At 49.4% G+C, this 16135-nt stretch overlaps 1 protein-coding gene and 1 long non-coding RNA gene across 2 annotated transcripts; both read left to right on the forward strand.

Moving 5' to 3' along the window:
• The first annotated feature begins 6049 nt into the window (after positions 1–6049).
• Ppif (peptidylprolyl isomerase F) lies at positions 6050–12891 on the forward strand. The gene is made up of 6 exons (XM_031361867.1): positions 6050–6333; positions 7605–7635; positions 8112–8200; positions 9956–10052; positions 10670–10745; positions 11936–12891. Exons 1-6 carry the CDS (start codon positions 6142–6144, stop codon positions 12069–12071), a joined length of 621 nt encoding a protein of 206 aa, XP_031217727.1. The 5' UTR covers positions 6050–6141; the 3' UTR covers positions 12072–12891.
• A 677-nt stretch (positions 12892–13568) lies between these two features.
• On the forward strand, positions 13569–15777 carry LOC116084705. Its single transcript, XR_004116231.1, has 3 exons — positions 13569–14096; positions 14539–14591; positions 15574–15777. It is a non-coding gene; the product is annotated as an uncharacterized LOC116084705 (long non-coding RNA).
• The last annotated feature ends 358 nt before the right edge of the window (positions 15778–16135 follow it).

Here is a 16135-nt window from a genome sequence, read left to right on the forward strand (position 1 = left end):
AGTTTACACAGTAAGTTCCAAGACAGTCAATGCTACTTAGAGACACCCTCATTCCTTCACCTCCCCACCCCACCCCCAAACCTATGTAATTAAGCAATGCCAAGCTAGCTGAACAAAGGCTATATGAAACAATAGCATCTGACACACTCTACCTCAGGAGTGACCGCTCTACATGGACCCACTAGTTCCTCCAGAAAGCCACGCGGTCAAGACGAGGTAGGAAGACCTGCACTTTCTGCTTCATCCTAGTGAGACCTTGGGTGAATAGCTAACCCTCTCTGGGCCTCCATCCTTTCCCTTGTAAGACAGGGACAATACTCTCCAGGGCTGTTCTTGAGATTAGAGGTAAACTCTTGGTATAAGGCCCAGCATGGTATCAAGCTGCTAGGTGCTACCCAAACAGCTCAGCTTGGTCTCCTTGAGGCTCCCTCCAGCACTCCCTGTCTCTCTCCCCTCCCCCCATTCCCTACTCATTTCCTGGAGAAAACAAGACAAATTGGCTTCATGTTTTCCCAGAGATAGGCAAGTCTTGTCCTGTTGAGCCCGTTCTGTGCCCACGTGGTCTCCGTCAAGAGCCGCTGGTGGCACAAATCCGCTGAGATAGCAGGTCAGGAACTGTTAGGTGTGGAGCAATGGGGGCCCCTAAGGGCTGTGTCTGGATGAAATGCTTTGGGAATTAGCTACCTGTCGCTGCAGAGCAAGTGACCCAAAACTTGGTGGCTTCAAATAAATACATATTATTCCCGTTTCTGTGGCTCATCCGTCCAGCCATGGGTCAACTGGAGGCTTCTGCTTAGGAGGCTGCAGACCAGACTGGCTGGGGATGGACACCCGAGGCTCTTCTGGAGGTGATTCTCAACTTTCAAATACAAATAGTGGTTGGAAGGTTGCAGAAGATACACGTCCAAGATGATGTGTGTAGCTGCTGTCAGGCTTTGGCCTCTCTCCACAGGGCCTCCTGCTAGGCTTGTGTTCCCCACCTCACCCCACCCCCACTCCCATGATATGACAGATGGTGAGGGGTATGTGGGTGTGTGTGCGCGCACGCGCGTGAGCATGCACACATGCGTGCATGTGCATGCCTGTAAGAGAAAGACAGAAGAGAAGGATGCTCTCAAAGAGGAGACAATGAAATAGACAGGCTAGAGGGAAAAAAATCACAAGTCTAGAGAAGAAATCACAGATTCACAGGTGGTCGTGGGTACTCCTATTCCATTGGCTGAGTTCTGTTCATTATAATCAGGTAATTAGATATGGCCCATCCTCATAGAGACAAGTGTATCTCCAGAGATTATCTGGAGCAGTTTACAGACTGATTGCCTCCATGGGAGGGTGGGTGGGAAGAATAACTTTTTTTAGTACGACTTTCTTCTATACAATGGAAAGATCTCCGTGTAGCTAAGCCAATGCTGGCTCCTGTATAGCCTGCTCCAGCCACAACTTAGAGCTGCCGCACTGTATCCTCCATGACATAAGCATGCAGCCCAGGCCAGCTGGCCTTCCTGACTGCCTGTGGGTGAATAAGGCTGAGCTCTACACTTGCATGTGCAGAGCTTTAAACTTTGATGTGCAGGGCTTGGTGAGGCTGGTATCGGGATTCCCTTAAGGGAGCCATGGGTGAAAGCGGTAAAACCATGCAGAACCCCAACTACGATCACAATGTCTGCTTTCAGATCCACCCTTCTATCCAGACATGTGAACATCCTATGGTTCCAGTCCTCAAGGGACAGGAGGATCCACGTCTGAGGCTGGAGTGAGTGATGTAGTACGATGAGACTTTCTCAAGAAACCAAGAATCCGCTGACAACAACAAAACCCCTAGCCCCCTGGTTCTTCCGCTGGCACTCACTCACTCACTCATTAACTCATTCAGTCATTCATCTCCCACTCATATCTTCACCGAGCCCCTGTTCTATTCAAGTTTCACTCTATATAACAAGAGCAATTCTCTGAAATACATACAACCAATTCCTCGGCACAGGTGTGGAAACCACCGAGGCTCAAAGAAACCAAAACCAACAAAACACCTCTGTGGACTTAAACCGCCTTCAGGATGAAGCCACACTCTGTGTCCATTTAGGGCACCTGCTGTCACTCCAGTGCATCCTGCACTGCCTCTCTAGGAAGTCCCAGCGTATATGATAGCCACAGTACTTGCCTCTACCTCACATGCCCTCATGCATCACACTGCCCAGCACCTGCCCAATGGATATGTGGTGGATATGTGATGGATATATGGTGGATATGTGGTTGATATGTGGTGGATATGTGATTGATATGTGGTGGATATGTGGTTGATATGTGGTGGATATGTGGTTGATATGTGGTGGATATGTGGTGGATATGTGGTGGATATGTGGTAGAAATGTGGTGGCTATGTAGTGAAAATGTGGTGGATATGTGGAGAATATGATGTGGTGGATATGTTTTCCATGGCTCTTATTTAATCTTATATTAAAATTAATTCCCAAGCTGACTAAGAAGGCAAACACCTGACATCCCTGTACTTAGGAGGCACAGGCAGGAGAATTTAGGTATATTCAAGGTCAACCTGATATACGTAGGGAGCTATAGGCCATTCAGGGCTATACAGCAAGACCCCTGTCTCAAACAACCAAAGAAAAAGAAAAGAAATGAAAACAAAGAAAGAAAAGTAAAAGAGGGAGAGAAGAAATAGTCTCCAACATTCTCAAAAATTAGATTTTGACCATGGGGATGTGGTTCAATTGGTATATAGTGCTTGCTGGGCACTCATGAAGCCTGGGTTTCAATCCCCAGCACCATTTAAACCAGGTGTGGTGGTGCACATTTGTAATCCCAACATTCATCAGAGAGACAGGAAAGTCAGAAATTCAAAATCATCATTGGTTAAACAGCATGCTTGAAGTTAACCTGGGCTACATGAAACCCCGATTTCTAAGAGGGGTTCTGGAGAGATGGCTCAGTCTTTGAGAGCACTTGCTGTTCTTCTAGAGGATCCAAGTTCAGTTTTCAGCACCCAAATTAGGTAGCTTACCATTATTCAGGGGATCTGATGTCCTCTTCTGGCCACCATGGGCACCTGCACTCATATGTGCATACCCATACAGAGATACATGTATACATACACATTTTTAAATTGTTGAAAACTTCAAGTGTCCTGCTCTTATGTGAGGGCCTAGCTGGCTGCTCCCATGGCCCCACCTATGGAGACTCTCGAGTGGGAGCATACCTCAGCCACTCAGACAGCATTTATCTTCTACCCACTTCTGGTCTTTGCCAACCCGTATTATTCCTGGCTCCCACAGGCACCTGAGTTTGCAACAAGTTTGATCCCAATCTCTTCCAGTCTGGATCACTCCACAGGCACCTGAGTTTGCAACTCCAGAACACAAGTTTGATCCCAATCTCTTCTGGCTGCTTCTTGGCTCTATCAGGTCCATGTGTGTTGTCCCAGGGTCCCAGGGAACATCAACTGTCAGTACTCATCAATAAGAAGCCACCTGGGCAGTTTGGGGAGAAACTTCTGAAGATGATTCAGTCTCTCAGCAGCTGGGGAGCCAGCAGAGTATGTAGTCTCAGCTGGGTCCAGTATCTTCAGAGCTAGGCATATGCTTAGCTGCATGCAGCTCAGCTTGAGGCTGCCTCTCTAGAGACCACTGAGGACAGGACATGGAGGAATGACATCAGAATCCAGCCTGTGGTGAAGACAGAATTTGTCTCTGGCTCACACAAGGGGAGGGATAATGTGCTTGCCAAAGAGCCGGAAGGAATAACATGAAGGAAAGGGGTAGACATTGTACCATCCGCAACTCCCCGTTGCTACCCATGACATCGGGCCTCAGCCTGGCCATTAGAGACCTCTGTGATTGTTCTCTCCTGGCATTTTTCAGTTCACGTTTAAGATCACAGCCTTTCCTCAGAGATGCCCTGACTAAGCCCAGCAGGGCTGTTGTTGGCTCACCCCCGCCCCTTGGAATAACCTCTTCACAATCCTGTGCCCCTGTTGTACCCAGGGGTGGTCCAGACTGACTCCCCAAGGTGGAAATCACCTCCCTTGTCCCCTGGGCTTCACATCTCCTAGTTACCTCCTTTTCTGTTTTCCTGCACTGTCCCTCCAAGGCTTCTCTCCTGCCCTGTCCCAGACTAGCTCCATGATGACAGTCAGGAGGATCTGGCATGCAGTAACATTGACCTTGAAGTCAGACAGGTTGGTGTCAGCCAAACACACTCTCTTTGACGATTCACTACCACAGTGTGGGGACTGGCAAAGAGAGCTGCTTCTTGGGCCACATGCTAAGCCATGGGAAAGGTCTGACGCTGGGAAGGAGTCATGGGAAAGAAGGCTCGTTCTCTTCTAGGGTGGGATCTGCCTATTTTAACACAATTGGAGCTCAGTCCTCACCTCTGCAGGCTTGAAAGGTACTAGTTTCCACAGCTCCCATTTTGGGTATGTTAAAGGCTATATAGGAGTCAACGGGCTCTAGGAAGCTGGGGCTTTTGGATGCTTTCTAGCGGGGCATGTGTGGTGGTTCCTCTCCACTTCTTTCCAATCTAAGTGTGCACTCCTGTTGCATAGATGTAGAAAATGTGCAGATGGCTCAGGCAGAGCAGAGACCAACTGAGTTCTCCATGCAGGCAGCTCCTTTTGATATGCACTGACAAGAAAAGAGGGGGCCCTCTGTGGGATTGGGTGAGGCCCACCCTAGACTAGGGCCTGGTAAACAACCCATCAGGGCCAGTAGCACAAATCAGAGTGCTGTGAACCCTCACAAGAGAATTCAGGCTGCCGTGTGTGAGGCTGGGACTATGTCCTGATTTCATAGATTTGGACCAGCCTGGCTTCTCCACACCTCCCCACAAATTGATTCTTGGATGGGGCAGGCCAGGCTCCCCTACTCCTAAGGCTCTCTGCTCCTCTCCTGCTCCCATCTCTCAGGACTCTGAGACCTTGCACTGGAGACACACCCCTATGCTCTGAATCCATACCCTGAACACACAGTCTAGGCTATGCCCATTGCTGTTGTCCACAGAACAGCGTTTAACATTTAACAAATGGCTGGGTGGTAGTGGCGTACACCTTTAATCCCAGCACTTGGGAGGCAGAAGTAGGTGGATTTCTGAGTTCGAGGCCAGCCTGGTCTACAGAGTGAGTTCCAGGACAGCCAGAGCTACACAGAGAAACCCTGTCTCGAAACCCCCACCCCCCAAAAAAATTTAACAAATGCTTCTCTCTCTTGTTTATTTATCCTCAGAACAGGTATGAGTAGAAAGCAGGGTAATTTCTCATCGATTCCTTGGTTGCAGAAGGACTGGCCAAGACAGCAGCAGGGAACCAGGGTTTCTAGCCCTAGTTAGAGCTTTTTTCTCTTTCTGAGCCTCAGTTTCCTGTGTTGGCTCACATGTCCTTACTTGCTGGCATTCATTTGCTTCCCAGGCTGCTGCTGTGTCCAATACACAAGGATTTAAATCCCTGGCTGTGGCTCTCCTGCAGGCTCCTTTCCTTTTGTATCACACACTGGCAACTTCCTGGCATCCAGTAAGAGTGGTTGCTTAAGAAGTTTCCTGCAGGTGCAGTGGTGTAGTTGGCAAGGAGGTATATTCCAGGTGAATTCTAGTGGGTGTTAGCCCGGCGCCTTCCTGGCCTGGCTGGAGGTGGTGGGGACAAACAAGGGCTGTCAGTGTGGGCTGGAACTGAGGCAAACTGTATTTTCAGTCCTTCTGGCGGAGGAACTGGTCTCTAGAAGCGAAAGGAGACAGACTCAGCCCTGGAGCCGGAGGGCTGAGGTCACCTTAGGGGTGTCCTGGAATGTATCTCCGCTTCTCTGTTCTGTTATCTCTCCCTTTCTGATCCACCTCAGAAAGCCCCCACGTCTTGGTCTAGAGGCACTTTCAAAGGACTTCCCGCTCGGTGTTGGGGGGTGGGGGGGAGGGAACGGGGCAAACGCACGAACTGATTGCGCTGCCAGCGGCAACCAGCAGGGGACGCTAGCGAACAAGTTCTGAGGGGGCGTGACGGAGGCGTGGAGGGGGCGTGGTATCCAAGGCAGTCGACCAATAAAGGCGGCGGCGCGCGGCCTAGGTATCGCTTCCTGGGTCGTACGACTTTGCTGGTGTCTACTCAGAGTTCTTCCGCGCGCCCTCGTCCGACCCGCGACAGCGATGCTCGCGCTGCGTTGCGGCCCCCGCCTGTTCGGTCTGCTCTCCGGCCAGCGCTCCGCGCCGCTGCTCCTCTCCGCGACCCGCACCTGCAGCGACGGCGGAGCCCGCGGTGCGAACTCTTCCTCCCGGAACCCGCTCGTATACTTGGACGTGGGCGCCGATGGACAGCCGCTCGGCCGCGTGGTGCTGGAGGTGAGGCTTGGGCATAGGGAAAATCTGGACTTCTCGGGCCCGGTACTGTGCCTGGCACACCGGGTGACCTTGGGCCTCAGTTTCCCACTCTCAAAAGAAACGGCGTCAGCTTGGTCCGGTCCAGGGCTCTTCAAAACCCTGGGCGATGTGGAGGAAAAGGTCAAGGTCAGATCCTACTGAGTGACAGCCCACTGACCGGCCAGGACCGACGCTTGGGCTACCTAGAACCCTTTGCGTCCGAGGTTGGGCCCAGAGCTCTGGGGTGGGTGTCTGAGAGCCAGGCGTTGTCGGGTGCTCACGTGGTGGCCTGAGCGCACTCGGGATCCGCCCGCCCCCAAGGCCTGGTTACCTAAGAGGCGGCACGGGACTGCTAGTAAGGTTCTGGACTAGGAGCCCAAACCTCTCCACTCTTTGAGGTCGACTCTCGGCACTAGCTCCTGTTCAACCCTTCAAAAGAAAAGTGGGAGACAGTCACCAAGGTATCAGGAGGAGGCCCTAGGAGCCTTAGGCTGTCCTGCTTTGAACAAAGAGACCGGTTAGTGTTGACTGCTGATCGATTGGGGGAGGGGAGCTGGCATTTATTATTATGCCTCAGTTTCCCCTTTTGGAAAATGAGGAGTACCTCCCCAACCCCATTTGGTGAAGTGGGATTCTTTGGTTCTTTTTTTTTTTTTTTTTTTTTTTTCGAGACAGGGCTACTCTGTGTAACCCTGGCTGTCCTGGAACTCAGTCTGTAGACCAGGCTGGCCTCGAACTCAGAAATCCGCCTGCCTCTGCCTCCCAAGTGCTGGGATTAAAGGTGTGCGCCACCACTGCCCGGCGAAGAGGGATTCTTAAGAGAAGCTGAGAGGCAAGAGGCGAGTTTTGATGAGGCTATAAACAACCCTCGACGGCCCCCTCCGTTCCTTCTGTGAGCCTCAGTTTCCCCCTGCACTGAGGAAGGTCAGCTGGTTCTGATATGATACTCTTGGTCCGGGGACTCATGCTGAGGGCCTCCAGCTGACAATTTTGTCCCTGGAAGTGGGCCAGGATGGCACTAGTTTCTTCTGATAAGAAACTGAGGCTGTCTCAAGCAAGCCTTGGTTGGGTTCAGGAAGCAGCTGCCAGAAACGATAGCGGCTTTGGCTGTTCCTAGGAGGGTTGGTGGTCATGGACTGGCCCTGTGCTGCTTTGTCAATGATGCCCTGGCCTCTGGGTGTGAATGGTGAGGGGGCTCTTTTCTGTATGCTTCTGACTGACCATCCTTTTCTGTCTCTTTTCCTTCCCCATAGTTAAAGGCAGATGTCGTGCCAAAGACAGCAGGTAAGGCTTAGGTGGAACGTGAGCCAGGCAAGGCTGTTGGGCTTGGGGTAGAGTTAGGACTTAGATTATGACTGTATGGGAGTCTCAACCTATGCACAGCTGATGGATCCCCCGAGGCAGCCTTTTGTTCCTCTCTGGACCTTGTTGTGAGCTCTGCTAACAGTCTTGAGAGTGGCTAGACATCTCAGAACCAGGGGAAGGCCTGTGTAAGCTCTCAGAGATAGCTTCCTCCCACTTCTTCATGACAGCACAAGGTAGGGTGGGTTAGGTAGTCTTCGGGCTCCTTGCCCTGTTGTCCTGGCTGGCACAGCTTAGAGCTTGGATTCTAGCATAGCGCTTGCTACTGACTCAAGGCAGGAAAGTGATCGGGAATGGACTCAGGAAGAGGGGCAGGGCCTTTCAACACACAGCTCATGTGGGGGATTGGCAGGGAAAGTTGGCCTGCCCTTAACCTGCCTCTCTCTCTCTTTCTTCAGAGAACTTCAGAGCCCTGTGCACTGGTGAGAAGGGCTTTGGCTACAAAGGCTCCACCTTCCACAGGGTGATCCCAGCCTTCATGTGCCAGGTAATAGGAACACGGCCTCTGCTGTGAGTGGAGCCGGCAGTGCAAATGCCTAGGCAGTGATTGGGATCACTGAGAAGCAAGCCGGGCCCTGGTGCATGGAGGAGACAGCACAGGGCTGCTGGTGGGATGGATCTTGAGGCTTTGAAGGGCCATTGGAGTTAGACCTCCTCTAATCTTGGTATTCCGTGTGCCCTTGAGCACAGGGCATGGGAAAAGAGAGGGGGTGGGGATAAGATGGCTAAGTCATCATTACACATGCTGGGACTTGGGAGGTGCCTTCCCAGTGAAGAGCCTTTTCTTGATTAAATGAACACATTCTTAAGTCACATGTTCTTCCAGTTTTACAAACATGTAAGTATTGCTACATCAGGCTTTGGGCTAGGTATTGGTAACAAAAACCTCACGGCCATACTCAAGGTCGGAGATTGATGTATGGAGAGCAGGAGAACTGGAGGCAGGCAGAGATGTCTTGGCTTCTCTGAAGGCCTTTCTGCCTGTTCTTTCCACTGTAGCCGAGCAGCTATGGGTTGGGGCTGTGCCCGCTGTCACTCTACAGTGCTAAGTTACACATAGGGTGTGACAAAGTGAAGGAGAGGCACACAGGGCTATGGCTGTGACTGAACCCAGTCAAGCCCTGTGTAGCCCTTCCTGCTACAGAGGCTCCCAGCTCCACTTGGAGTTGGTGATGAAGTAGGGTACTGAGGTGGGCAACTGGATTTAGGAAGGGACTCGCAAACTGGGAGAGCTCTTTATGGCTTGGTGTGGTATTCTCTGGGGACACAAGCAAGGTAACTGGAGACATTTTATTGGTATCAGTGGATGCTTTAGCTGGACAAGGAAGTTTACACTTCCCATTTAAGAGTCCTGTCTCAGAGAAACCACAATATGGCCATGGCCTACAACCGGGCATAGAAGTGTTCCTATACTCTTCCAGGCAAGAACTGCATGCAGGTCCTTCCTAGGCTGCCTGGACTGTAAAAGTTAGGCTTTCTTAAGCCCTCCCTTGCTCTGATTAATGACATGGAAATCTTTATATTTATTAAAAGCTTCAGGCAGTATAGCTGGGCAGATTCTGAGCTATTCTAACAAGAAAATTCTGGCTTTAAACTACTTCCCAGCCTCTTGGCTCGTTATGTACCATCTTGGTCTCACCCTGGCCCCTCCTTCAGAAGGTGATGGAGTACAATGTTTTACAAAATACTGTGTCCGGAGATGCTTCATAATAATGACAATACCAAAATAGAGACTGCAGCCAGCATCTGGGTACAGAAATCAGCAACTGAGTACACAGAGCACAAAAACATCCTCCAACACTGAGCAGGCTCTGAGAAAAGCACCCAGCCCCCATGGACCGTGCGTCTGCAAAACTTCTGGGCTTTGGAAGGGTGATGCTAGAGCAAAGAAGGGAATTCAGCCTGGGAACTGGTCTTCTCCTGCTGCCTGGCTCTGAGCACAGGACCCCTGGTCACCTGCTTGTGGCCCTCTTAGGAACTGTGGGTTGAGAATCTAAACAGCTCAGGCACGTTTCTTGAGGTTTACAGAAAAAACTAGCTCAGACAAGAAGTGTATTGTTCAGAAACCAGACTTGTTCTGGCATGGTTCCAGATGCAGAAGCTTGGTTTAGTTTGGCCTTATTTATCTTAGTCACTGGATAGTTGTCAGCCCTTTTGCCTGAGAGTCTCAGGGGCTGCCTTCTTAGGAGACCCACTGTCCTGCCACCTGGGTGGCACAGGTTACAAGGTGTTCTGTGTGCAGGCTGGCGACTTCACCAACCACAATGGCACGGGAGGGAAGTCCATCTACGGAAGCCGCTTTCCTGATGAGAACTTCACACTGAAGCATGTGGGGCCAGGTAGGACTGAACCCTCTCCAGTGCTCTTGACCGTACAGCATCTGGGTGCTGCCATGCCCGGCTGCCCAGAGAAACTGTGGTCCACGCTTGCCCAGCATCTCATCAGGCTCCTTCTGTTAGCATCCAGGCAACTCAGCATGCCTCACTGGGTTTCTCTAGAACTTTCTCCTTCATTACTCTGTAAAAACCAGACTTTCTATTGTAATTCTAGCGCTTGGGAGCTGAGATGGGAGAATCCAAAGGTCAAGGCTATCTTGGGCTTCATAGTGAGACTTTTTCAACAAACAAAACCAAACAGATTTCCCTATGGGAACTTGATTGAGGAGTCTTTAAACAGAACCCAAGGCAGAGTGTGGGAGAGTCTAGAAGCCATAGCTGGGGTTCCAGTCAGCTCCCCCACTGAGACCCCTGAGCTCTTTCCACCCTAGCATCCCCATTGAGAGCCAGCTGGCAGTTAAGGTACACAAGCTCTGGGGACTGTGTCAGCACTGGTTCTCTGCTCCCAGGATCTGCAGGTTCACACGTCCTCGATGGAGTGTGAGCCACCTGCTCTCCCAAGCAGCGTCTCAGGTGAGGTGCCTCCTGGGTGACACAGCTCACCTCTACTTATCTTACAGGTGTCCTGTCCATGGCAAACGCAGGCCCCAATACCAATGGCTCTCAGTTCTTTATCTGCACAACAAAGACAGACTGGTGAGTAGGTCACACTGCAGGGCCTCTGAGAAGGAAGCAAGAGGAGGTCCCAGTCGGGAGGGTAATCTGCAGCTGGACACGTCTGCTCTGGGCCAGTAGCATGCTTCTCACTGTGTGTCTGAGAGACAGGGAGCAATCGAGGCACAGTTTGTTTTTCTGTGACTATGTCCCACCTATGCGCCCCAGTGGTGCTGTTGGCAAGAATTTGATTTGTGTCTCACCTGCACACACACTGAAGGGTTCCTCTACCCCACATTTGGGAAATGATTCAGTAAGTGACCTCATGGTGGTCTGAGTGGAAGCCACTTTGCCTGGCTTACCCTGATGTTTCCTCCGCTTACCTTTACTACAGAATGTGCTTATAGAATCATGGAGGAATATTTTCTTCAAACACCGTTAGCATGGCTGCACATGGCTCCCAGACCACCCCACCCTACCCCCACAACCCACCCCCAGCCTCCTTTCCCACAGGCCTATGCTAAGAATGCCTTTTCCCTGGTAAAACTTCCACTTTAGAGAACTTAGCACTTTTCTCTGCATAGAGTCCTGAGTATTCCAGACCTCAGGTCCCTGGAGGTCAGAGGCAACAGCTGACTGAGAAGTTTAGAAAACCTGTGTCCACAACTTTAAGGAAATCTTAGTGATAGGATGACAGCCACACAGGGCTGTCAGGGCTGGGCATGTGGTTGCTGGCCCCATCTTCTTTGTTCTTCTTCCGTGGAAGCCTGAATGGACCTTGCAGTTCTGCCCCGGGCTGTCATCATTCTTGGCTTTGCTGGAACTGAGCTAAATCCCTGTTCTGTTTTTGGAGCTCGCAAATCATGAGCTGCTCAACACCTCCAGGCTTCTCATTCTTGTTTGGAGCTCAGTTTGCCATAGTCTGTTGTACCAATGCCTTGCCTTTTTGAGTGCTCCAATGCCCATCATTTTCCTGAGCAGAATGAGAAAAACCCACTTCTCATAGGTAAGGTCACCAAGAATGAGATGAGGCTGCCAGGACAAAGCCCAGGGTGACAGCACTTGTCCTGGGAGCCTGGGATCCCCTGGAGTGCAGTTGGAGAACTCACAAACCGTGATTAAGCTTTCGGGGTGGGGGTGTCCCTTTGAGAATTACTACCTTTGGCAAGTAACACTGTGCTGAGTGGCCAGGGTGCTGGGTGTTTTCTCACTTGGCTCAACCCTCCCCACAGGCTGGATGGCAAACATGTCGTGTTCGGCCATGTCAAAGAAGGCATGGATGTTGTGAAGAAAATAGAGTCTTTCGGCTCAAAAAGTGGGAAGACATCTAAGAAGATTGTCATCACAGACTGTGGCCAGCTGAGCTAACTCAGCCATGGTGCTAGGACAGCAGCACGTATCCATGTCTTGATTCACCCAGGTATTCCACAGAACGGTTTGTACCCACTTCCACTGAGTGAGGAAGGCCAGTCAGACACATGGTCCTCCACAGGACCAGGCTGCTCTCAACTGTCCATCCTTCCTCAGATCCCATTTATGGGCATCAGTATGGCCATCAGGCCATGTACCCTCAGCAAATGTCCCCGTGATTGCCATTCGTGTGTGCCTTGGACATTGGCAATGGTGACCAGTTAGTCAGGGGAGGCTCCCGACTTTTTCCTTGACCAGTGGGGGCAGCAATTGCTATTTGATGTTGTCTTCCTCCTTGCAATAATTTAACAAGATCTCATAGGAACAAAGCTGTGATACTAACTGCACTGTCATATGTGTGACCTGAACTGGCACAAGCCACAAACACCCCACCACCACCATCACCACCTCCCTGCCTGGCTTCTGAAACATAACTCAGGGCTCTTGTGAAAGTTCCAATGCCTTTCCTCCTGGTCACTGTGAATCCTGCTGGTTGGCTGCTGTGAGTTTTGTAGGGAGCCTGTGAGATAAAAGCAGCTGGACCTGGGAACGGACCTGTGAGCTGGGTCTGTCTGCTCAATGTGAATTCCTGTGTTGAAAACTTACAGAAACTGCCTGAATTCATGTTTTCCTCAAGAGGGAAGTGTTTTTTGGTGGGCTTTGCTTTTTCTGTATGTTGAATAAATCCAATCTATCAATAATATACATGTAAAAGATTTCTGGAACAGTCCTTTGTGTTCATCTCAAATGTGACAAATAAATACTATTTTCTATAAAATGTCTGCCTCTGATTCTAGAATGAAATTTACTTGTTTGGGGCTTGTTTGTTTTTATATTTGTTTTGAGACAAGGTCTTGCTGTGTGGTCTAACTGACCTAGAACTTGCTGTATAGCCTTGGCTGGACTCAAACTCTCTTAATCTTCCTGAATGCTGTTGGGATTACAGGCATGTACCATTGTATCCATCAGGGGCCAATCTTTGAGTTACTATGCATCAGGTTCTATGCTTTGAACTGGTTTTTGTTTGTTTTGTTGTTTTATAATGCTAGGGCCTTTGTGCACACAAGCCATGCCCTCAGCCTTATGCTGAGGAAATCCTTGTAGAATGTTCTGTGTAATAATCCCAGGTACTAGCTCAAAGACCATCAAGAGCAACCTTGTTACCATCTGTGCTGTAGGGATGATCCAGACAGGGTCGTAGTCTCCACAGCCCCCACCATGAGCACTACCTCTAGGTGAAGTCCCAGCTTTGCTTAATGATCGAGCTTCAGTTTCTCTCAGCTACAGTATGACACCTAGGTCTGGAATTGGGTGTGATCCAAATGAGGTGCATGGTCTTGGGCCTGGTGTGTCATCATAGCAAGCTCTGGGTAGTGACTTACAGGAGAGTGTCATTTCCCATGTGTCAGAGATTCTTAGGAAAGGGGGCTTGCCTAAGCAAGGAGCTGAGATCACCAAAGGTTAAAGGTGGGTTTCCCTCTCCATGCTGTGCCACTGAAATGTGGAATTCTTCATTGCTGAGTTCTCAGGGAAGACAGGATTCAGGCAAGTACATGACTAAGAGTTTCCTTAGGAGGGTAGGGACATAGCAAGTCAGTAGCTCCTGGAGAAGAGATCTGGGCTCTGGCTGCAGTGAGTAATGCATTCATTCTGTATAGAATTCCTGCATCAGGTGATGTGGGGTTATGTGTGGGCCTGGTCACTCTGATGTCATAGTGAGTAGGCTTTGTCTCCGTGAAGTCAGAGCTCAGCTACTTGGGTTGAGAGTTTGGTTGGAGTAGTAGTTAAAGCCATTTTGGGAGCAGCAGGCATCCTCAGAACACCTGGCTGTGTTGGTGTGGACCCTGTACAGGTACTCCTGTGCCTGTGCCCACGAGACTCTGCAGTTCTTTCTACAGCGGTGCTGCTGAGGGACTTCATTTGAGAAGCAGATCTGAGCTGACTAATAACTGATAATCACTCATGCAACACAACAGTATACAGGTAAATGAGGCTACAGGCTGGATCGTGATTAATCTAGAGAATGTGTCAGGCAGTTGGCAAAGGACAGAACTCTTGAGCTTTTGGTAGTACAGAAAGTACACACAGGCTTCTTAGAAGGATCATTAACTAAAATCTTCAGGTCACACAGGTACTTTACCACTGATCTGTGACCCCAACCGCTCTCCCCTCCCCTTTTTGTTTAGTTGTAGGCTAAGTCTACATTGTCCACCATGGCCTTGAAGTTACTCTGTGACCCAGTCTAACTTTGAACTTGTGGCTCTTTTTGCCTCAGTCCCTTGAATAGCTGTGATTATAGGCTTGTCTCTATCCCCCCAGCCCCTTTAAGCAGTGTTCTTTAAAAGTATTTTAAGAACATTCTTTATCTGTAAATTTACATATTTACTCACTTTAAAATTTGTGCATTTATTTTTTTCTGGCACAGGTCAAAGATGAGTTGTTGTCTCTGGAGTTGGCTGCTGACCTGGGGCACTCCAGGTACCCATGACAAGTCAAAGGGAAAGCCATCCCTCCTTGATGCTGCCTACTGTCAATTTCTGAGGGGTCTCAGAGTTAGAAGGTGGGAGGGCTTGTGTTTTCTGAGGATGTGTGTGCTCTGTCTCCATCCAGTGGAGGTACAGCAAGCATGCAAGAATTTTCTGGAAACCACTCCCTAAAGGCAAAGGCACGGTCATCCTCTGGAGCTCTCAGCAATTTTCAGAGTCCTAAGCCAGGTTTTGGTTTTTTATGTGAAGCACCTTTTAAAGTGACACAGGAAACCCTGGTTTGTTGCTTGCCAGTACACCCTCAGTACCAAATGTGTATATACATCAGTAGCCCTCAGTACCTAATGCAGATTTACATCAGTAGCCCTTGGCACCTAATGTGTACACCAAGTGGTGAGCCTGTTTGTGCTTTCTGAGATGTTTGGTAGCTTTTCAGAATGATTTCACTGAGGTAAAAATTTTGCATAGAGTAAAATTCACACATTTTAATTGCACCATCAATAAAATTTTGAAACCCACACCTACTGATTAATGAGTACCAGTGAAAACACAAAACCTCACCAGCGTTTCAGAACCTTCCCTGTACAAATTCTAGGCAGCCACTGAATTCTAGTACCACACAATGACCTTTGCCTCTTCTAGGACTTCATGTGGAAATGAGGTAGGAGACACTTTTTTTGGACCTGGCATCTCTAGCATAGTGTGTATGAGACTCTTAACAGTGTTTCTCAACCTGCAGAGTCTAACTACCCTTTCACATGGGGTCACATAGCTAGCCTGCATATCATATTGACATCAGGATTCACTACAGTAGCAAAATTATAGTTATGAACAATTTTATTGTTGAGGGGAGGTCACTACAACATGTATTAAAGGGTCACAGCATTAGGAAGTCTGAGAACCAGTGCTCTAACTCACCTGGGTTCTTGCAGGATTTTGCTTCATGAAAAGCAATTTCTGCAAATGTTTCATAGGTGTAATAAAGCCTAAAGCATGAGACTCACAGGATCCTGGGAGAACATAGAGATCCTGAGCTGCTTTCTTGAAACTGGGTCTTACTCTGCCGCCTGAGCTGCTTTTAAACTCCTACACTGAAGAGATTGATTTGCCTCAGCTTCTCAAATAGCTGGATTGTGGTTGCATGCTGAAGGACACAATAAAAAGCACTTTGCTCATGAGGCATTTAGTGTGTGCATGTGCATGTGGGTGTGGGTGTCTGTGTGTCTTGTACTGGGGAACCAATTCAAGGCCTTATACAAGCATTCTATCACTGAACTATAACTTAGCCCATCTGGAGTCTACTGAAAGCAAAACCAACTGTGTTTTAATTCAGGGATGCCAGGCTGGTTTAATATCAGAGAGATCAATTAGTATAACATTGTAACTTCATATACACATACTACTAGAATAAGACCCCAAAGTCATGGGATTTTGACTGGACAGAAGAAATGTTTACAAAACACAGAGACATAGTATCAAGTTGCCTTCTCAATACTTATCCTTATACATAGACAAGTGCAAGCCTCCACCCTCATC

The sequence above is a fragment of the Mastomys coucha genome, unplaced genomic scaffold (assembly GCF_008632895.1).
Source record: "Mastomys coucha isolate ucsf_1 unplaced genomic scaffold, UCSF_Mcou_1 pScaffold9, whole genome shotgun sequence".
Lineage (NCBI taxonomy): Eukaryota > Metazoa > Chordata > Mammalia > Rodentia > Muridae > Mastomys > Mastomys coucha.

Bases quoted from the DNA above. Each gene is read 5' to 3' on its own strand.
- Ppif (XM_031361867.1), top strand. From the start codon at position 6,142: ATGCTCGCGCTGCGTTGCGGCCCCCGCCTGTTCGGTCTGCTCTCCGGC. The intron at 7,636-8,111 runs GTAAGGCTTAGG...CTCTTTCTTCAG, and splicing joins TGTCGTGCCAAAGACAGCAG to AGAACTTCAGAGCCCTGTGC. The intron at 10,053-10,669 runs GTAGGACTGAAC...CTTATCTTACAG, and splicing joins ACTGAAGCATGTGGGGCCAG to GTGTCCTGTCCATGGCAAAC.